The sequence below is a fragment of the Simochromis diagramma genome, unplaced genomic scaffold (assembly GCF_900408965.1).
Source record: "Simochromis diagramma unplaced genomic scaffold, fSimDia1.1 OVJJ01000113.1, whole genome shotgun sequence".
NCBI classification, from domain to species: Eukaryota; Metazoa; Chordata; class Actinopteri; order Cichliformes; family Cichlidae; genus Simochromis; species Simochromis diagramma.
Genome location: NW_024387142.1, coordinates 55,410 through 78,503, shown reverse-complemented (window position 1 = coordinate 78,503; position 23,094 = coordinate 55,410). Strand labels below are relative to the sequence as shown.

At 42.5% G+C, this 23,094-nt stretch overlaps 1 protein-coding gene across 1 annotated transcript; it reads right to left on the bottom strand.

Annotated features, from left to right (window-relative positions):
• Positions 1-2,055: 2,055 nt before the first annotated feature.
• LOC120743543 (sentrin-specific protease 3-like) lies at positions 2,056-22,864 on the bottom strand. The gene is made up of 12 exons (XM_040047205.1): positions 22,033-22,864; positions 20,526-20,668; positions 18,327-19,010; positions 17,822-17,935; positions 15,670-15,781; positions 14,318-14,465; positions 13,281-13,328; positions 8,257-8,334; positions 4,950-5,087; positions 4,441-4,524; positions 4,270-4,320; positions 2,056-3,329 (listed from the first exon to the last, which is right to left on the bottom strand). The coding sequence occupies exons 2-12, from the start codon at positions 20,611-20,613 to the stop codon at positions 3,219-3,221; spliced, it is 1,656 nt and encodes a 551-aa protein (XP_039903139.1). The 5' UTR covers positions 20,614-20,668; positions 22,033-22,864; the 3' UTR covers positions 2,056-3,218.
• Positions 22,865-23,094: the final 230 nt, after the last annotated feature.

The window sequence follows — 23,094 nt, the reverse complement described above, 5'->3', positions numbered from 1 at the left end:
ACATTAAAAAACGCAGAATTAAAAATAAACACAATTTTTAAAAATTAAAAATAAACACAATTTTTAAAAATTAAAAATAAACACAATTTTTAATTCGGGTCATGCAACGTGTTAATGTTCCAGCATTACGTCGAGTATTTACAGCCTATCAGAAATGAGGCTCCTGTGTAATATGCATCAACACACTGCTCTTTACATTCACTCATACTCTATCACGGGAAAGAGTTAAAAAAAAAAAACTATTTCTGTTGATTATCTCAATTTCGTGCTGAATCTGGATAATGGAAAAATCTAATGACAGTGCAGTAGGTTAGCTCCATAAATGTAAATAAAGAAAGCAAGCTTGAAAAACTAATGTCTATAATGGCACATTTTAATGCTTAAAAAAAAACCATAACCACAAAATGACACCATGAAATTAAACTGAACATTGTCCCAGTGACAATAATGTGGCATCTGTACCTGGTTTAGAACTTTTTAAGTGTTATCATATATATGAAGAACCCATCGTGTCTTTCTAGTCTCTATATGTGCTGAGAATCATTCAGATATTTGCTCTGAAATGGGGTTTTATTACTTTCATGTAATGTGTTTTTTATTTCTTGATCTAATATTCTGTCTCCATTAAAATTAAACTACCATAAACAACTAGGCTGCTCATTTCTTTGTGAGCAAACTTACAAATTCACCAGATCATCAGATGGTTGTACCACTGTACTAATATTCACTTTCTACACAGATTGATGCTTTTTCTTTGTGGATTCCCTCTATGTATTGCTTTTCTGTATGGGGCCGATTTGGACTTCACACCATGTGGGCAGCAAAAACAAAAAAGCACTTGGGTTTTGGTTACGACTTGTTCTCTCAGTGCTTATGTATCGTCTGAGTGTCGACACCTATCACAAAAAATACTGCAGTGGCTTTCCTCACTTCCACAGCCGTTAGAAAGGGACTGTGAAAAGGTGTTGTGGCAGTGATCGAAGCGCCCATTACAGCAGGTATCAGTGTGAAAGGGTCTGCAACCATCCCCTCTGCAAAGAGCTGGCTGAATACCTGATACTGCAGGTTAATGAGGCACGCATTCACACCCCTCACCCACCACATCCTGGTAGTAGTCACTGCAAGGCCCCCTTTGTACTTTGTGGATGATGCAATCAATATGGGACTGAATGATATCCTATAATATCTAGATGCAGTTAGTTTAGCGACATGTTCAAGGCTGTCAGCTGTGCACCCCCAGCTTCCCCAGAGAAAGAGTCTGGTTTGGTGCAGCCACAGAGCAAGGAAGCTCAAAGCAGACAGTAAGAACCTTGTTCAGAACTGGGATCACTATTACGAGGAACAAACCATAATGTGATGAAGAAATGACCCAAGAAGACCTCTAACTACTTTAACTTTTCATGAAACCCAAACATATTACCACAATCACTGACAGAGACAGGAAAAAAATTAAATGCAATGTAAATATAGTTCTTTGAGCCAACAGGTCATTTCAGTTCAATCTCCCACAAGCTGTTTGTGACTAGAAAGTTTGACTAGGACTAAATTACATCTGCAGAGCTTATGGGGTGTTCCCTGTTTGCAGGAAGAAACAGTGGCTCTGATGGAGACTGCATAGCTGTCTACATCTGCGTGCCTGTTAAACACACTCTTTCAAAATGCTAATGTCCACATTTTGGACAAAGGTTTGAAAGAGGAGTGAACGACCCTCTTTGAACAGACGTGGCGTCTCACACCGACAGCCTCTGCCATCTACGATACAGCTTTGAGATCCTTCCCAGACGCCTTAACACACATCCTAGGGCCTTTTGACTTCAGTAAGTCACATGATGGGGGCAATGGGTTCACCTGAAACCTTGGCTGAGTGTGACCCACCCCATTTTCACACCTTGGCTCATGTGATTATGTAGAGAATCAATAGGGGGTCAACGGCCCTCTTAGGGACAACAGGGCTTAAAATCTGGGACTGATTCTCAGACGAAACGTCTTGAAGAAACTGAACGTAGTCCTTCCATTACTATGATGTGGACGAGTGAAAACCTTCACACACACACACACGTTTGCCACATATTTTTATTTTTAGCAGTCATAACGTATTGTAGAAGATATATAAAACAGCTCTCTTGCATCAGCTCCTTCTTGGAAAAAAAAAAAAAGCAAAGCCAAAAACAACTATTCACAAGTTTTCTTTTGTTATAAAAAGAATAAGAGAGCACTGTATCTCCACTGTGGACATATGCCTGGTGTGTATTTGTGGTCCTCAACAAAATGGCTTTTATACTAACCAGAAAATCTAAACAAAAACAAAAAAAATAACAAGAAAAAAAACAAATCGTCTTTTTTCTTGATCTTTTATGAAACCCAAACATGTTACCACAATTACTGACAGAGATTGAAACACATTAAAAATTAAATGCATTGTAAATATACTTCTTTGAGCCATTTCAGTTCAAACGCTTTCAAGGTTTATGACTTGAAAGCGATCGAGGGGGAAAGTTTCTACTGTGTGGGCCAGCATGAGGCGGGACTCATGGATGCTGCAGAAATCCAACTTTCCCTGAGATTCACCAGAAAAAAGTTTTACCTGCCAACATAACCATGGATTCCCACTAAACTCCAGCTGAGCAGACCGCAGGAAACGGTTAAAAATATTGTACATGGAAGTTTCACACTGTAATACACTGGCAAACATTTTGTGCTGAACAGCTCGTCCACAACGGTGGCCATTGCATGGGGTACGTTTCATTTGCAAAGATGTCAAGTAATGACTGGCTGGATGGAAAAGTCACTGCAGCCCTCTAAACAAACTCCACTCTGGGACTTCCCTTCAGACCTCCTGGACGCAGGCTTTTCCGTACCTCAGTGCTCCCTCTCCAACCAGAAAACTAGTGGACTATCTTTACACGGATAACTAGCACATCCCCAAAATAAGACAGCTAGTCTTGGCCTCTCACAACCACAAAGAACTATGACAGATATTTAAATCAGTGTTTTTCAAACAAACCGAGGGAAGCAGAACCTGAAAAAATAAAGTCAAACAATGTTCGCATCTAGAAGAATTTCTCTGCATGGTGGAAGAGAAAAAGTTAGGTTTGTAATGTTTATTTTCCCCCAGTCACTTGCTCCCATTTTCCTCTAGTTTTAACACTGTCCCTCCATCCTGTTAGACTTCAGGGACGGAGCAGGTGTAGCTGGCCACAAACGATGGAAATGAAGGGTCACACCATAAGCTTGCAGTGACACAGTTCTTTGTACATCTGTCTTCTGAGGCGGGGCATGTCTTGCTGCCCAAAGTTGAACTGCTGCCCGAGTGCCAGACACTTGCAGTACTGCAGGATAGCAGATAAGGAAAGGTCAGGGTCAGATACTGAAACACATTTAAAACAATCTGATGTGTGGTAATTACCATCTATGCAGTAGGTACACGTTTCCCTCATAAATGCTATAAAGAAGTGGAACTGAGACTAATCCAAATTGTCCATGGCTAGCTCTCAACAACGAGAGTTCGTGTTTATATCAGGGCTGGGCGATATATCGAGTAGATTTGATACGTACGATGGTTAAAATGGTTTTATCGTAACCATCGAGTGTAGGTTCCCGCACGCTGCAAATGCATCATCAATCCCCCCTCCTAGCTGGAAAATGTTCTACCTGCCACACTGTGCTGAGCATGCGTGTTTATATGCTAGCAGATGGGAGAAATATGGTGACAGCGGGAGTTTCAGACTCGCTGTCGTCTGGATTTCACGAGAAGGTTGTCGAACAACATGAATGAACTCGGCATGTCAACATCTCCCCACACACCAAAGGAAACGTTAAATACACCAGCTGTGATTCGAGCTACGGCGGCCTCTGTTGAAGGAAACAGTTCACGTTATTGTTTATCGTTCCTGAAGCATATTTGTGGCCTTCTTTTGCTGCTGGAGAGTGACGAAACCTTTGATGTTAGACAATGTGACGTTTGCTGGGTTACATGAAGCTGAGTGTGGCTTTGTTGTTTGTGTTTAGGCACATAACTGCCTTTTTAATTGTTGTGTTGGCCGTTTGGTGTTTGCAGAAATGGTTTCTATGAGCTTGTGGCTGAGACTTGAAAGTTTCTGTGGATACCACACATGTTGGTATTTACATAAAAAACACAACCTCACTGAGGCTCACACTGCAGCCCACCCCCTTTGCTGCTCAAGACATATCGCGATATAGCCAAACAATATGGCAATATTAGAGTTTCCTCATATCACCCAGCCCTCATGCACACTGCAGAAAACTCACCTGTAACACAAAAGCCCCACAGTCACTGTCATTGTTCTGGCGGCCCACATTCTGCAACATTACAAATACATTAGCAATGGTACCATTTCAACTGAAGTCTACTTCTCGTATGATTTTTACTCAAAGTCTCACCAGAGCTTTGGTAAGTGTTATGAAGAAAAGTCTTGTTACCATTTTGAAAAAGCCGGTCCATCCTGTCAGGAAGTCTTGCTGGTCTTTTTTGATGGCTTCAGCTTGCAGGTATTTGTAAATGTGCTGGAATCAAAATGAACACGTTCAAAGAGACTGAGACACCTGTTTCCAAAAACAGGGATTCTGACTTTGAGCAGTAGATTCATGGATACACTATAGGTGTGACAGCCCGCCCTCTCCTATCAGCACTGAATCACTGGCAGGACAGACAGAGGAGCAGCTCTGGACCGAACATTTGGGTTTAACACAACCCAACTGAAGAGGTTACAAAAACTTTGGCCTTTTACAACAAATTTGAAGTGTTAAAAAAATACTAAGTTTTTTTAAAAAGCAACAATATTAGCTACCAGAAATATCACGCAGCTGCTTATTTGCTACTATTAATCATTTTGACAGAAGCGTTAATAAGCATCTATACCCACTGACCTTTCTTCAAAAACCGTTCAATCATCCACTCATTCCTTTTCCAAAAGCTGCCTGATCCCTACCTTTGGGCAACGCCTGTTCAAAGTCCTCTGAGAGTCAAAGTAGGTGATGGCTCGACGAGGAATGTCAACACTGACCAGCGACCAGTGGACCTCAAGATGGATGGGGATCAACAACAGATCCTTCTGAAAGATGTCGACCTGATAAATGAACAGAAATAAACGGATTACACAAGAGTTTGAGAGATGTAACAAAAATCTTGGTTAAGCTGTCGGTTTTCAATTATACGATGCCCTCACCCTGTAACACTAAGCCAGCAGTGCTCCTAATGTGGTCTAAAGCAATGTAACCAACACACAGATGGAAAAGCTTGTAAAGTGGTGTATGCGGCTGCTAGCCAAGAGCTAATTCAGTTATGAACCAAACAAAGCCCGACGCTAACAATGTGAGAAGTATGTTCTTCCTATTAAGACAAGCAGATGAGTAAGGCTGTCATCACATCATCGCTTTCAGTTCTATAAAAACCCGTCACAACATTTTTCCATGGGATTTTACAGGTACTGCAGATAAACCACATGCAAGTATTTCATTGCTTTGGTGTATATTTGTTACACGTTTCAGACCAAACTAATTTTACTCACATTTATCCAAAAACACCTTGATGATCAAAGATAGTTTTACACAGAATATTCTGTGTAAAACTAACAGCATTGAATATGATAATATATGGTAACATGTGATATTAAACAATGATATATTACTATAACAAGACGAGGACGGAGTAATGTCCATGGCTGCTCTGCTGCTTCAGGACCTGGACGACTGTAATTGATTCAACCATGAACTCTGACCATGTCCAGCCATCAGGTCACTCAGTAAGCTCAACCACAGGCAGCAGGACTGAATATTGTCTAATATTTCATTATGTTTGATTATCTTAAAATGTGTGAACAAGACAAACGTGCAAGAAACTAAGAAATGAGGAACGGGGCATATCCTTGCTCAACAATGCTGGATGATCAGGGTCGAACAGAAACGGAGGCACACACGTTATCTCAACAAAAAACTTTAAACTAAAACTTTAATCTCCAGACACTCGTGGGATCTTTTCAGTCATCAGATCGTAAGGTTGCATGATGATGATGTGTAGGTGTATAATATTAGGATGAGATTTAGAAACCAAAACTATTTTATATTTACAAATGAGCTGGAACTGTGGATAAACAATTACAATTTAAATGTTAAAAAATATTCTGTTTAAACCTTTGAAAAAATAAATTGTAATTGTGTTGTTTATATTATTCCTCTCATGAAAACTGGGACGGGCTTTCAAATCTTAACTTGGAGAAGCAGCTAACTAAACGTATAAGGTTGACTGTTTTTTATTCAAGCACTAAAAGAGCGAGTCAGGACGGCTCCTTTCAGGGGTTTGTAACAAGCTGTAACAGTAATCATGTAAAGACAACATGCTTATCTGAAACTATACAGGAGACAGTTTAAGTTCATTTTGTAACAAAGAACCTTTGAAGTTTGAAAGAACTGGACTCAGTTTCAGATGAACTCTCCGTGCTCTGCTTGCTGCAGAGCTCTTATGTTTGAAATACAAACTAGACTTTTGTCTTAACCAAAGTTAGTCTGACGCCTTGTTTTTGACTAAAGATCCCAGAGAAGATCAAAATGGTCCATTGGTAGTGTCAGTAGATACCAAATAAAAAAGCTGAACCACAGTGGTGTTTGGACAAACAGCTGATTTCCATCTAAAGCCAAAGCACAGAGCAGACACAACTGTGCGTACAGCTCAGGCTTTGTTATGTTTGAATGAAAAGAGCACATAAACAGTCAGATCTAAAAAAAAAAACTAAGACATAAAAATATATGTTCATTTTCATTTTGATGTCACAACGTTCTTTGAAAGTTCAAACTGAAGCAAACTGACATTTACAGCACTGAGCCATCAGAAAATGGTCAAAGGTCAGAAATGTACTGAAACATGCAAACACACACATGGAAATCTAAGGCAAAAATACATTTGGCGAGACCAGCCTGAACTCTCCAAGGTCAGGTTCAGTAAAAACTTTCTAGCTTGAATAAAGATCAGTCCAAAGGTCTTCTTTGTTCCCTTTGTCCCCTTGAGAAGGGAACAAAGGGAACAAAGGGAGGAATCTTGAGGATTCCAGTTTCAACATCTCTGAGGTCCAAACCCTGAGTGGGTCATTCTACGACTGACCAGGTTTCATTGTTTTTCTATCCAGGTCTTTGCTGCATTACCTGTGTGTTTGACATCGCTGCTGTAAAATAAAGCAGTCAGATGCTTTCCAGCTGGAACTGAAGGGTGGCGCAAAATCTCAGTTTGTTCTGCATTCAGAATTACTTCAGGTTTAAGAAGATCCTGAGCTGGCTGACATGCAGTCTCTGTTGTACAGACGAGACCGTTACTGCACCCGTTCATCTACAATCTGAAGCTAAAATCTCACATTTGGACGCATCACTCTATCAGACTGGTTGCCACCAATTTTTAGTGTAGTTGTTGAGTTGTCTGGCACTCCTCAGCTTGTTGTCAGTTTACCCTGCTTCTTTATTTATTTACTATAGATAGATATTTAAGACAGCTACTACTACTTTTGTCCTCCACTTGTCCAGTTTCTTGACTGCATACAATGCCAACATCTGCAGGAGTTTACAGGAAAAAGCTCTTTTTGTCACCGTGTTGGTGACTACACGGCAGTGTTCAAACAAAAGAAATCTGAACCAATTATGTGTTTCGAAACTGTGACAATGTTTCATCCCCCAGAAAAAAACTACTGCTCAACACCACTCGGGTCTTTCTCCTTGGAAGCAAAGACTTCAAGAAATGGGCGGCTGGCTCAAGACCTTTGTGGAGTTAGTAAAGTGAGAAGACTAATCTGTGTAGTTTTAAAAGCAGAGGGTTTTCCCCACTCTTACTCCAGATGTGTAAGAAAACCCCACGGACAGTGAGGCTTTAACCTAGACCAGTGCAGATCATACAATCATGCATCACACAGAGTCGTATAGAGATTCTTTGACTCTGATATTATGTACCGACTTAATGAAAAACTCAAACTCTTCTAAGCAGATGAAACACGGTTTCCACTCGTGTGCAGCCTGTCATGACGTTTGAAATGTGCTACTGATGTTCAGAAAGTTCTTAGTTGCAACTGTCTGCATGAGCGGTCTGAATTATTTAGACCACCTTCATAAATTTGTGTTACATTGTAATTTAAAGACAAGACTGAATGTCTTTTATCACCCAGCTCTAACGACACTCCTCATTGTATCAATATGCAGGAATAAAACAAAGTGTTAATATGCTGCTAAACTACTCCGAGTATGTTGGCCGCATTCACTTACATTTTTTGTCCACCGTTTGACTCCTTCGTAGCCTTTTGTCCTTAGCTTATCGTAAAAGAAGCTGTTGAAAAAATGGACCTGAAAAAAAAAAAAAAAAAAAGATTTTGATTGATGACAGTAAACATGTAGTAATGGGATTACACAGACCATTACTACGGGAGCAGCAAGGCTCCAGTCATCGCAGCCAGAGACAGGACTCGGCACAGTCCAACGTTTCATTTTTATTTTTTTACCATCATAACAAAAGGAAAAAAGCTCCTTAATCCATAATTGAATTCAAAATCCTGCTCCTCACATACAAGGTCTTAAATAATCAGGCCCCATCTTATCTTAATGACCTTGTAGTACCATATCACCCTATTAGAGCGCTTCGCTCTCGCTCTGCAGGCCTACTTGTTGTTCCTAGAGTATTTAAAAGTAGAATGGGAGGCAGAGCCTTCAGTTTTCAGGCCCCTCTTCTGTGGAACCAGCTTCCAGTTTGGATTCAGGAGACAGACACTATCTCTACTTTTAAGATTAGGCTTCAAACTTTCCTTTTTGCTAAAGCATATAGTTAGGGCTGGACCAGGTGACCCTGAATCCTCCCTTAGTTATGCTGCAATAGATGTAGGCTGCCGGGGGATTCCCATGATGCATTGAGTTTTTCCTTTCCAGTCACCTTTCTCACTCACTATGTATTAACAGACCTCTCTGCATTGAATCATATCTGTTATTAACCTCTGTCTCTCTTCCACAGCATGTCTTTTATCCTGTCTTCCTTCTCTCACCCCAACCGGTCGCAGCAGATGGCCGCCCCTCCCTGAGCCTGGTTCTGCCGGAGGTTTCTTCCTGTTAAAAGGGAGTTTTTCCTTCCCACTGTCGCCAAAGTGCTTGCTCATAGGGGGTCATATGATTGTTGGGTTTTTCTCTGTATCTATGAAGCGCCTTGAGGCGACTTTTGTTGTGATTTGGCGCTATATAAATAAAATTGAATTGAATTGAATAATTGGCAGCTCGTTATACCCGTCTGCTGATAGCCACACATCCTGCCAGGCGTGTTTCCACACTTTATAAAAAGAACATCAATTAGCATTCAGACAAACTCTGTGAGGCCCAGGTGGACGAGAACAACAGATAAGACTGGTTTTGGTTTTTCCAGCTGGGGTGGACAAGGCTGAGCATCAGGCCTTCAAACCTCGGCCTGTGCTTCGAGGTTTCCGATGGTTAGAACGACTCGGGGGTGTTGAACCCCGACTATTATGACAAGTTACTCTAAACATGTTACAAATTATCTCCACTACATAAAAACATACTTGAGAAAAACTAAAAATTTTTTGTTATTCATTAAATCTTTGTTGCTTGAAACTATTTTGGAGCCGTGGGAGCAGCCATGTTTTTTCGCACACAATGCATTCTGGGACGATGACGTGTATTGGTTGTCGGTAGTATAGGTGCTTTCGTTCAGCTAACCTGTTTTGTTTTTTAAAGTGTAGCAACCGTATTAATTAACTTGCCTATTACCTGGTTACGACTTGGTAGACCAGCACTATCTGGTCTTTGAGTCTGATGTTATTAGCCATGTCTGGGCCCAAGCTCCGCTGCAAAAGTCAAATGATCACTGCGGCATTACTGAGAGTTAAAAAACTGTCTAAATTTGTTCATCTGTAATAAAATGATCAGTGTGGCTGCTCTGCCAGGTGTAACAATTAAATTTAATATCCAGGCATCCACGAAAACGGAATTTATGACATTTAACTGAGTTAGGAGTTAGCAGGAAGTTAGCTCACTAGTTTCCATCTAAATATAATATACAGTGGAACCCCGAATTATGAAATTAATTCGTTCCAGAGGGTCTTTCGTAAGTCAAATTTTCCTAAGTCGAAGCACCTTTTTCCATCGCCTTTTGAGTGAGGCGATGCTGGCTGAAGACGAAGTTCTTGGTGGAGGAGGAGGTTGAAGAAAGCATACGCATGCATGCATACATACGTACATGTACATAACATTATGGAATTTAATTTAATTTTTATTAATTTTCTATATTATCCATTTCGTTACGCGGGCACTTTGCCGTACCACGGGCAGAAATATTGCCGTTAAGTGCCTTCATAACTTGAATTTTTCGTTAAATGGGGTCTTTGTAAGCCGGGGTTCCACTGTACCTGTACCACTGTGTTCTGACTGAGAGATTTATTATCAAATTCAAACGTACAGCTCTGCTATCTCCTCCAACATAAATGAAGACTAAACAGCAGTGACGTTTGTAGGATTACTGAAGTTGGGCTAGCTGGTATATAATGATGTGCTACCTGACCGCTATGTTAGCATTACATAAACAGTAAAGCTGGAGGATGAACGCTAACAAACGGAGGACTTTTTCCCCACTTGATAAAAGTTCATATGAGAGTTCCCGATGGTTAGGGACGAATGTAATCGCATGGCAGGATGCTGTAAACGGACCAAACTTCAGTCAGGAGAACAACTGAGATAATCCATCCACAATACCAGGTTAGTCATTAATATACTGCTGCTGCACGGGCTGGGCTGCAGTTACATCGTAAGGGTTTAAAATCTGAGCTTTAAAACGATTGGCGGTAATAAAAACCGTGAGAAGCCGACAGTGATCACTGACTGTTTTTAGGGGCTTGTTGAGTTTAAATCGAACAAGATACAAAACATTAAAACATGTTAAAAACACAACAGTCTTATTAAATGCAGACTACTTTGGGTCCGGAAGCAGGATTCATCACGTTATCACTTAAAGACCGGATACCGGTCATGGAGGCTAACAAGGGCTGCCCAAAGAACATCTGGATTAAGACAAACGCTCTGAGTCGCCGTTGCCATTGGCAAGCAGTAGCCACATAGACACCAGTAGTTTTCCCTCACTCTCTCGTCATCGTGTGACGGATTGTTTTCATCTTCATCTAAACTAAGTGCTGGTTGACTGTTTTCGGTTTGCTCTGGTTCAAACTGGAAAGGTTGAACAGAAGTGATTTCCAGTGCGCTGCTAACTGTGAACTGGATGCGGTGCAACCGTGTGACGTCACTACCCAGAGTGCATTGAGAAGTAAATAACAATGGCGACCTACTGGTAAATCGGTTTTATATAAAATGTGCTTAGAAGGAAAACATTTAGTATATTTTAATACCACATGTGTTATTGAAAGCACAGTACACATTTTAGCGCAAACATGTCTTAATAACCGGGGTTCCCTTTAAACTAACATAATCATCCTGCTGTAACCAGGTAAATCCATTTGTTTATTAATTAATGTACTAACAGGGACTTAGAAGAGAGGGACGCAATGTTCAAAGTTTAACATTTCACTGTTTTACTCTTTGTTGCTGTTGAGGACACGATATTGTTCTTTCTTGGTTATTTGTATTTAAATCATTTGCTCAAGTTTGGTTTGTTTTTGTCTGGCAGCAGAACGATTAGACACAAGAAGGTGTTGGTGGTGTACCGGGGGCTTCTGTTTAGAACTATGCTTCCTCATCACCGTCACCCAGCCATCTTTTTATTCTCAGGTCAATCTGCCAGGGGAGAGTTAACGGAGCCTACGCTACCTTTGACTGCACCGGCTACAGCGGCCTGGCTAGTTATGGGTTTTTCCAATCAGTGATCCTGGCCTCCACAAACGGGCTACATTTATTACATGTATTTCTTATTCATTAACATCTGACCTAATGAGCAGGAAAGTGCAGGAGGAACAGGTCAAGAGGCCACACTGCTAACAAGTCGACTATGAGCTAAGCTAGTGAATCGCTGAAGACACAGTGAGTGAAAGCTGTGAAAATAACTAGTGTGTGAATCAGAGAGTGCTCTGGACAAACCACGTGAAGATTACACTCTGAAATAAAACGTTATCTGTAAGTTTCTAATTAAATCGACTACACAGATAAGCTACACAAAAACAACAGTGTATGTTTGAAAAGGAACAGAGAGTGATACAGTACAGAGAGCAAACATCAAGTGATGAGGAATAGTCAGGCCCCATCTTATCTCAATGACCTTGTAGTACCATATCACCCTATTAGAGCACTTCGCTCTCGCTCTGCAGGCCTACTTGTTGTTCCTAGAGTATTTAAAAGTAGAATGGGAGGCAGAGCCTTCAGTTTTCAGGCCCCTCTTCTGTGGAACCAGCTTCCAGTTTGGATTCAGGAGACAGACACTATCTCTACTTTCAAGATTAGGCTTCAAACTTTCCTTTTTGGTAAAGCATATAGTTAGGGCTGGACCAGGTGACCCTGAATCCTCCCTTAGTTATGCTGCAAGTAGGTGTAGGCTGCCGGGGGATTCCCATGATGCACTGGGTGTTTCTTCTTCACTAACTGATTGTTAGTAGACCTCTCTGCACTGAATCGTTAGTTACTGTTAATCTCTTCCACAGCTTGTCTTCGTCCCGTCTTCCTCCCTCACCCCAACAGATCCCGTTAGATGGCCCCGCCCCTCCCTGAGCCTGGTTCTGCCGGAGGTTTCTTCCTGTTAAAAGGGAGTTTTTCCTTCCCACTGTCACCACAGCGCTTGCTCATAGGGGGTCATGTGATTGTTGGCTTTTCTGTTTTCTTTGCACTATTGTAGGATCTCCAACCTGATAATATAAAGCGGTTTGAGGCAACTGTGTTGATTTGGTGCTCTATAATTAACACTGAATTGAACTACACCAATTCAAATAATCAATAGTTTCTGCTCTAAATATATTATTATTATTATTCAGTTATTAGACCCTCCACAAAAATATTTACCATAATAACAATGAAAAACGAAGGGAACATATCACAGCTGTAAGATCTTTGTATACTCAGTTTATATATTCTGAGTGGCTGTTTTCATTATGATACATCAAGTATTTGATGTAGTTGATATTGTGCACTGATGTATCGAGTGAAACATGGTTTCAGTGTGTTCAGCACAGAAGGTTCAAACAAGGCTGAAGAATCTCAGAAGATGTTACATATGGCTTTTGCAACGACACAATAATAACTGTGGGTAGGTAAACCATCCACAGCACAAGCTGCAACAGTTTCGTTTGCAGCTTCCTCACCTTCTTTGGCACAGAGTCCATGACCAGCTCACCGTACATGTTCATCACCTGAATAACACAAAAACAATGTAAGAATTAAAGTGCAAAGAGAAATGTTCTCAGGCAGCAACACTTCTGATACAATTCTCTTTACTTTTAAGGCCCGAGTGTGAAACCAAGCAGCCGTTTTCATAAATACAGTCTGATTTTAAAGCCTCGCTGAGGGCCTAAACTTTGCACACGCATCTGCTCTGGTGAAAACGTACATATTTTATGGGTCTGGCATGTGGACAGTACAACATGATTCTGCATACATGGTTCCACCTGTGTGGGTGAAATTTGGTACACGTGTGCAACTTTCCAAGATCAGTTCAGAGAAGCTTTGAGACAAACCCAACAGGAAGTCTGCCGTTTGTCATTTCCAGATATTACACTTAGTGGTTGACAAGGAATGTTGAAACTTTGGTTTGGAAAGTCTTCAGTAGTTTGTTTTACAGTTTGCCTCAAAGTTACGACAGGAAGCACAAACCTGCATATTTGACGTGATCGTTGAGGATTTTGATTTAAATATGATTACAGGAAATGGCTCAACTGCACCACTCCACCTCCAGCCAACTGAAATTTTCAATTCAGTTCAGTTTAACTTCTATAGCCCCAAATCACAACAGCAGTCGCTTCATGGCACTTTATTCTGGAAGGTAAAGACTCTACAATAAACCAAAGAGTGAGTGTCCCGTCATCACTGCTCGCAGCTTTAATTTGTTTTGCTTTTCTTGATGATGAAACATTGGATGTGGTAACATCTGGACTTTGGAGAACGAGAACATATACTGACGTACCCAACTCAGCCGATGCCATGCACCTGTATCATTTACAGCACGTGCAAGTTACGAAGTATTAACAGCAGTATCTCTAAAATGTGCCACCGCAGGAACAACACAGGTGTACTGAATCACATTTTAATGACTCCCTTTGGACTTAGGTGCACTAATGCCTAAGATTAAGTCAATATTCCCCCCAAAAAGCCTAAAGTGTACAGTTAGAGTGTACTAGCATACCTGGTCATTGAGCCAGTTCTGTCCATACAGAGTGCCCAGGTCGTCCATGGTCAGAACATGCCGCTTGTAGTTGACTCTGAAGGTTTTAGCTACAACAGATCCTGATGAGCGGTGGAAGGAGTGTATTAGATGTTGGACCACTGCTTTTCTAAGGAAGAACGAATCAAAATCAGATGTACAGTTAGCTCCATGTATTCAGACATCGCTAATGAAAGCTTTCATTACACAGCCCAAATCAAAGGATCGCTACAGCAAGTGAAAGAGGACACCTTTGCTGCAAAAACAAAACTGCAGTTACATAGTGATTCTGTGAACATTAAGTTGTGAGTATGAAAACAAAGCTTAACGTCTCATTCACCCAAACATTCATGCAAGCATGTTTCTGTACATCTAAGAGCTTTTATCCATCTCCACACGCCGCTGAATGCCTCACGAGCAACTCAAGATTCAGCAGCTTCCCCAAGGATACTGAAGCATGCAGCCTGGAAAAGCTAATGGATAAAGAAAACACCAATTTTCCGATGAGTAGATGACCTGCTCTACGTTCACAGCCACACTAACCCCAGTTCTCTGAAAACCAAGTGAGCTATGAAGTATGCCATCCTGGTGTGACCAATCACGGGAGCTCCGCTTCCACCACATCAAGAAGATGGTTCAAGCACACAGGGTCCCCAGACCCCCTCTATAGGAGCCCCTGGCTCCACACCAGGCAAGTGTTTCTTTGATGTGACCATGAAGTCCGGCAGCATGGTGAGATACCGGCTTTGGTTTTCAGAGAACTGGGGTTGCTCGTGTAACCAAACAGTGTGTATCTCACTACAGGAGACTGCATGCTCCAGAGACTATAACACCTCGACCGAGGACACGCCCGAGCTCGGTACGGAGCTAACAGCCCAAGCTAAGCACCAAGAGTCCAGTGAGTGCACAGTCACATCAAGGCCAAAAACAAAACCCTAACACATGTGTGGGGATGCAACACCCTTAAAAAGAGAGAGCCCCTAAAGGGTCCACCTTCCTCTGGTGGACTTAGCAGGTCCACAGCAGAACTACCTCACTGTGGTTGGAGGGAAAGCTTCCACAGGAAGTATTGCTACATAAAATTCACTCATCCCCACACACTCCACAGGCTCAAAACTCAGCTCTGAAACTCTGACACTGCGGCTAAGTCCCAGGAGGGAACAACCTGTTTAACAGCAGGCGTCAGGCGGTGGGGCCCCTTATCAACTGCTTCATTCCCAAATGCAACATGGCTGAAATTGGAGCTAAACACACTTCAATACTGCACAAAAGGATGAGAGAAGGATGGTGACAACACAGAACACTGTTAACACAACAGCATCACTACGTCTCACCTGTGTGGGTGTGAGAAGTTTTCATTGAAGATGTCCTGAAGTTTCTCCACAACATCATCCACGTGGATGGGGATCAAACTGCCGTACTGCCGTAGCGACTCTTCCAGAATACCTCGAGACAGATGACAGCCACATGAATGAGGGCTGCGCCACACACAGGTATAATACAGGTAACATCATACAACATGTCCAGCTGAGATACATGCATTTACATTTGCGAGCACCAACAATGAGCAAACCCGAGCAGTGAGTTTCATACTGGCTGCTGTTCAACAACAGAGGACGTCCAGCACAAACTGAAGCACACTCTGTGCTCCTCCATGAAGAGCACAAGGCTGTGACGCAGCAGGGTTACAAACCTGTGAGACTGTACAAGCTCTGGCTCACGTGCTGCTAACGGTCACATGTTCCGCCTCCATCACACATGATGTTAACCATACAAACGGTCTTCCTGCTACCCTCTGGATAAATAACAGTGTGCAGCTGCAGCACTGTGGAAACGTCACATTATTCATGTTCAGTGTTTAGTGCAGTCGAGCTATAGTCCATATTCAACTCGTATTCTTTGTGTCAATACTTCACTTTAACTCTTAGCTGTCACCATGTAAATGCCAGCGTTTCACCCACATTTCAAACTATCTGGGAGCAGCGAGTGACAACGTTAAGCCCCACAGCTCCCAGCTTTTAAACAAAAAGCACCAGTGAAGATGATGCTGCCATAGTTTAATGTCCACACACACTAAACAGAAGTGTCAGTCTTCCACATAAGCACAGCAACTCGTTAGTTTTGTACTTCGTTTAGATTTCATATAAACCACATTCATGAAAACGATACCGCTAAGCTGAAAACAGTTTATTTGAGAACATGAACACAAAGGTTTCATTTGTTTTTTGACAGATGTCAAACTTTATATGAAAAACATTTGTAAGATGAAACCAACGAGCAGTTCATGTTGACACGTCTTTTCCTCTTATCACGGCTCATTAATGACATCCAAATATTTCTTGGCCAATGATGGAAATCAGTGGAATACTCGATTACTAGGATAATCTCACCCACCTGCCACAGAGGCAACAACAGGGAACGAGTGGGTACAAAGACACAGCTCTGCTTTACACGGGTCCAGAAAGACTTTACAGAACCAGGTTGGACCGACACGGCACTGCTGACACAGTTACACACGAGACAGACAAGGCCACAGACACAGCATGAACTGTTACTGATGCATCACACATGTGTGAGCATGTGTTACAGTACACTCTGTAACACGAACACTGTAGGACCTCACATTGATGCTGACATGAGAAGCAGCGCACACTGAAACACAACAGGGAGGTACACAAGGACGGACATGAACCAGGACGCCACCCAGTCACGATGAAGGGACGCACTACAAGAAACACGTGTCAGTCTAAAAGCAGTTTAGAGACTCACAGCTAAAGACAAACTCTAGACCCATCAAAGACAGCGGACACCTCAGACCCTGGACGTAAAGTCCGGATCGCTGCAGTCAAAGCAGCTGTCACGTGAGGTTTACAGCTGAGGATAACAGGACATTATGGAGGAGCAACAAGTGTGTGGACTGATTGGTGCCTCCATATATATATATGAGATAAAAGCAATGACAGCTGGATGAATCTCGAGTTATGGGGTCCCGGGCTGCCGTGTAGACGGGACAGCACAAAGTGTCCCCCCGACTCAGACATGTGACGTAAGGAACATGAAAACTGTTATGGGGAAACAGCCTTCCTCACTATCAGTACGACACATTCAGCACCTGCAGCTCAGACTGTTCAGTAAGGATACGTGTTTAACTCCAAGACTGATTCAAGTCTTTGGGTATTAAGACAGAGCAGACGTCATGTTTGATGCGAGCTGGCAATCACCGCTGCTGCTGCCTCCTGCTAGACACACCGATGTTTTTCATTTTCAAAGCCTACGTCGCCTCATTCACAAGCTCTCACATTCAGAAAACCTGACCTCTTCAGCTCGCTGATATTCAAACTCGTCCAAGACTTCATGCCCATGCTGTAGCAGTTTGAAGCGCCTACGTCGCCTCGTTCTCACATTCACGACCTTGAGCGTCCGTGCTGCCCACGCTGGTACTGCACAAACATTTAAGGCAAGGCTAGAAGCATTTGTGATACATACCATTCACACAACTTGTGTGTTCTTCAGTAAGAGCCAGCTCTGCCGGCCTGACCTCTGCCTCCAGGGTCACTCTGTCCTCCTGCTTTCCTGAGGAGGAGCCGTTTATTTGCTGATCTGCCAAAGGAAAGAAATCATATTTGTTATGAAATCTGCAGACTCAGGCATTTTTATCAAATTCCAAAAATAACAGTTAAATCAATTTGGGTCAAAGGTAACTTAACTGCAACCTTTAACAGTAACAGGGAGGCTAAACTAAACTCTACTAAGCATGACGCTGCAGCGTATCACAGCTGGTGTCACTGCAGGTTATGGAAATTTATTATTATTCCCACTTATTCAAATGCCTCGTGGGGATTTGTTCACAAAAGCAGTAAAACTGGCGACTGAAGCAGACTGAAAACATCTGTTACTTTTGTTATGGTACTCTGATTGTTGCCACTGACAAAACATATCATTTTAAATGCCTGCTATTCCCATTACTTAGCATTCCCACACGAATACGTACCTCTGTCAGACTCTGTGTGCCCGTCATCACTGCCGTCATACTCCTCGTGCCCGTACGGGGGGCCCTCATACCGTTTCAGTCTCCTCTGTTCTCTTTGAGTGTTCCTTTGCCCTTTGTGGCTCCACCTGTGTCTTACGGAGCACATCCACCGGGCCCGCTGGCGCCAGCTCTTCCAGTGCTGAGAGAGCCGAAATCCAAGACCTCCACGGCATCGCAAACGCTGCAAGCGCCCGAGTCTTCTCAGAGCCCTATACTTGCTTAGGCGGGACCTAAACAAGTCTCCCGCTTCAGCCTGGCTTAGTGCGTGAGCTACGGGGGCCTCGCCGATCTCTTCGGCCTTCTGTTCTGGTCTCTGATGATCGTGCTGCTGTGAATGAAGGTGCTCGGAAGACTGGGAAGAAAAATCTGAGATTCCCCACTCCTCCACCTCCTGGTCTCCATCCTCTTCAACATCTTCATCCTCGTTGTTTTCCAAACTCTTGCTGTCAAACTTACCCATGTCTTCACCATCAAAGTTGTTAACTTCATCGTCACCTACAGCTTCAGTCCCACCTATGCCATCTTCCTCATCCACTACATATTCACCCGTCCACACCTTTTCTTTATGTTCCAGTCTCAGGTGCATGGGGGTGGATACACTGTGATCTGACACTGGGACTATGAGGCGGTCCGCTGGAATCCCACCTATGAAACAAACAGCAGTGATTATCGTCCAATCAGGCATCACGACAGCCCAAAAGTACTGCTGCAGCTCATTACAACAGGTAACAATGTATCTATGAGCTCTTCCTACACAATATAAACAAGGCACACTTATCTGTATAACATTACTTAGCAACCACCTACCAACAGGCCAAACTATCCCATTTGTAGTGAGCATGGACCTCTGACACATTAAAAAAAGCATCGTATCGTCTTCATTTCACTAAAAAAATAACATCTAACCCACAGTGCTGTCCAAAGGCCTTGAGTCACCCCCTCAGGCTTACTTTGAATATTTGAACACAGCCTTAAGTAACAGCTCTAGCTGCTGCTTCAGTTTTCCTTGGGACGTCATTAATTTTTTATTTTTGGAGGTTTGGTTTTTGGCCTCATTTCACTCGGTGACGTTGGGGATCTTGTCAAAATCGAAATCTGGAAAAGTACGTCCAAATTTGGGTCGACCCTGCAAAACCACGAGGAAACGTTCTGCCTGGGAACACATTCAATCATTCGTCTGTGTGTTTAGTATCGGTTAATCCCACATCCTTTGTATCCTGGCAAAGAGAGACTACCAGAGTCTGATTAGTGTTTGTTGTATGATCACCAACAAGAGCTTAAAGACACTATAGAAAAGCAGCAGTTATAATAAGATGAGAGCATGTGTGCATACATTCAGTCCGTGTTTATTAAGGTATCGATGTGTGCCGTGATCGCTCCGTCCTCGATGAAATGAATGAAATATCCTGGTGGGAAACCTAAGCTGCATGCTGGTTTCACACACCACCCATGTCCACGTTTTAGATACCAAGTAGATCGGGGGTGGGGAACTCCAGGCCTCAGGTGTCCTGCAGGTTTTAGACCTCACACTGGGTCAACACACCTGAATCAAACGAGCACAGGCCTCTGGAGAACTTCAAGACATGTTGAGGAGGTCATTTAACTCAGCTGACACATCTAAACCTGCAGGACACCAGCCCTCGAGGCCTGGAGTTCCCCACCCCTGATGAAGACTTTGAAATCAAAGACTTCCTGGGGCCCCTGAGGGCCACAGCTCACTGCTGGACTTCACTCGTTACTAGATCGATTTTTTTAAAATGGCATAAAAAGCAAGTTCTTAAAACATACATGAGACACAATAAAGAAAAAGGAAAACAAATTGAGGCAAGTTTTATAAACCAACGCCACACTGTTGTTGAATATTCACTCATTTATCACCGACATTTAACTTCAGGGGCACGGAGAGGACGAGAAAGTCAATGCCGGGACTCCAGCAACACGTCATCAGGGTGATGATGACCCTGATGAAGGCCACAAGTAACTCAGTAAAGTTGTTCCTCTTTACTTTTAAGTGTTGTGCGTTGTGACGTTTCATTTCAAAAATGGAAGTGACCTCGTGTCCATCAAACTCTTAGGGTTTCCACAGATGCCTGACCCAGTGGTCTGAACGTCCACCCTACTGGGGGGTAAATATTTTACACACAAACAGTGAGTGCTAACCTCCTCCTGTGTCGTTCTGCCCCACAGCGGTCAGACCCAGGTCTCTCTGCCAGCGGTTCTGGGCTAGGCTACCACCACTGTCTCGCATTATCCAAGAAAAACCCACAACCTGCGCCAGCTCGTCACCTACAAACAAACACAGTCTGCAACGGTGGGAGAGAACACAGTCAGTTCACAAAGTCCACAGTGGACATCAGAATAACACAGTAGCTGCTTCTGTCTGTTTGGATTTTTAAGTGACAAAAAGAAAACTCTATGAATCACTTTGCTTCATGGAGATGCAGTGTTATATACCAAAATGTAAAGATGAAAGTACACATTTCCATGCAGATTATTCTAGTTTGTAAATTACAACGATATGCAGTTGAGTGTTTTCACAGCATTTATACATGAGTTGATCTGATTCAGCATAGATCCAACACTGAGACAGTGCTCCATAGGCAGTACAGGACACTCAGGACCCTGGGATAGCCTGTCACAGTCTCAAAGCATAACCTCCATTATATTGTATTTTGTAGGGGAGTCTCTAACACTTTAGGGCTACCGTGGACCCGCCATGTCTTACAATACAATAAGAACTGGGTGGTTACAAAACATATTCATAAGTAGCCTATAAAAGACAACTTCACACGAATGAAAGCCTATGGTTCAATAAAAAGTAGAAGTATGAGTAAATTTCATTAATTTGACATGGCAGCGCTTTTCTAATCTTACTGAACACTTGTAATGTAAACAAGCCGTTACATAGTCTTGACTTGTTGTTACGAAGTACTGAAGCTAATTTTGGCACAATTATTACAAAACAACTACTAGGAATATAAAGGCAGTAATAATGACCTAAAACCCCCACGCCGTAATTTTACAACTAACGCGTGGGACCGTTTCAGTGGGCAGCCACAGGCTTTGTTACACAGACACAGAATACACGTCCCGGTGCCTCCACGCTGCTTCACTTATCCTGCTCACTGATGTTAGTCCTGCAGTTTGTCTTGCTAGCTTCACTCCGACCACTGTGTGATGACAGCGGCATTGACAAAAAGAGACAGGAACTACACGTAGCTATGAACTTAACTGTTTACGTGCAGGATTAAAAAAACAAATTACTAAATAAATCCTCTTCTCAATAAAACTCTTCCATTATGAACACTTCTGCAGGAAATAGTCTACACCAATGCTATCTCGTGAATGCTAATAGCTAGCTTACCGTTGCCGTGGTTTCATCAAATTAGACTGAATAAAGCTCACACCAACTGCAAACTCCTTTTTATTATAATATATCATGACTATTGACAACCAAAGCATCAACACGAACATAAGGAATAAGGTGAAGTTATTCAAATTTGCAGAGTTCTTTAATTATCTGTTGAGTGTGCGGGCTAACCTTTGAGCTATAACCATGTTGTCCTCAGCTAGCTAAGCGGACTGTAGGCAGATACCATGCTAGCAGAAAAATAAACCGCCCAGTGTGTGTTTGTTTCCTAGCTAAATGTTGCCACTGCATGCTTACCCTTGATCTGTAGGGGTGTAAAAATTTCTATCCGCGTTCTTCTAACAGAATGTGAGCGTATTCTGTGTGCAGAACACTGACCCAAAACAAACGCTAATTGATGTTGAATCTCATTCAATGAAGTCAAGTGTGGGGTAGCTGTTTCCACCCTCTCCCTCCGCTTCCTCTCTTCTTCTTGTGTTTGAAGACGATTGGCCATTAGCTGTTAGGCACTATACCGCCCCCACGTGGTATGGTGTGGTATAGCGGTTGGAAAGACTCAAACTCGGACTTCAACGTTTACCGGTTTCCTGCTTGTTTTGCCACTTTTGGTCTGCTCCCAGGGGATGAAGCATTATTATATCTACACATTGCAGACAGCCTTTGTAATAGCAAAAAAAGTCAGGCTGTATAATTTATCTTTAGAATCCTTTTTCCATATGTACTGTCCATCTATGTTTGCACATTGCAATAAATCACTTCATTTGCTTTTTTTTGCAAAATAAAGAAATAAGGGATGGCACAAGACTTTTGTCCTAGAGCTGCTGTGCAAACAGAACCATTAGAAATTATTCAGGTGATTCTTTCTTTGTTGGCCTGCTCCAGGCCGTGCAGACCATCATGGAGTCCAGACCATCATGGAACTAAAGGAAACCAGATTCACACGCAACAGGTTCTGTCCATGTCTACGGTTAGAAGATGGAACGCGTCGAGTGACCCACATTCATTCAAACTGAACTCTGAGGCGAAAGCAGTGACATTAAGTTATTGCTTACTGTGCTGTCAGGACTGAATATTGAGCTGCAGAGAACAGCAACTCACTGATAATGTTCAGCTGAACTTACCCTCCCAGCGTGCTTGGCAGTGAGAGCAACTTGCTGGTTCCTGTTGAACTGACGACTTGCATCCTTCGCAGTTCATATTTCAAGTCATAGAAACCGTTTTCCATCGCTCACATCAACAAATCGTAGCTTTGATATATTTTTTATTGTTCATTAACCACTTGTGTTTGTTTTGAACTCACTGCAGTACGACTACAGGTACACAAAAACGTCACAGACTCTCTAAAATGGTACGGATACA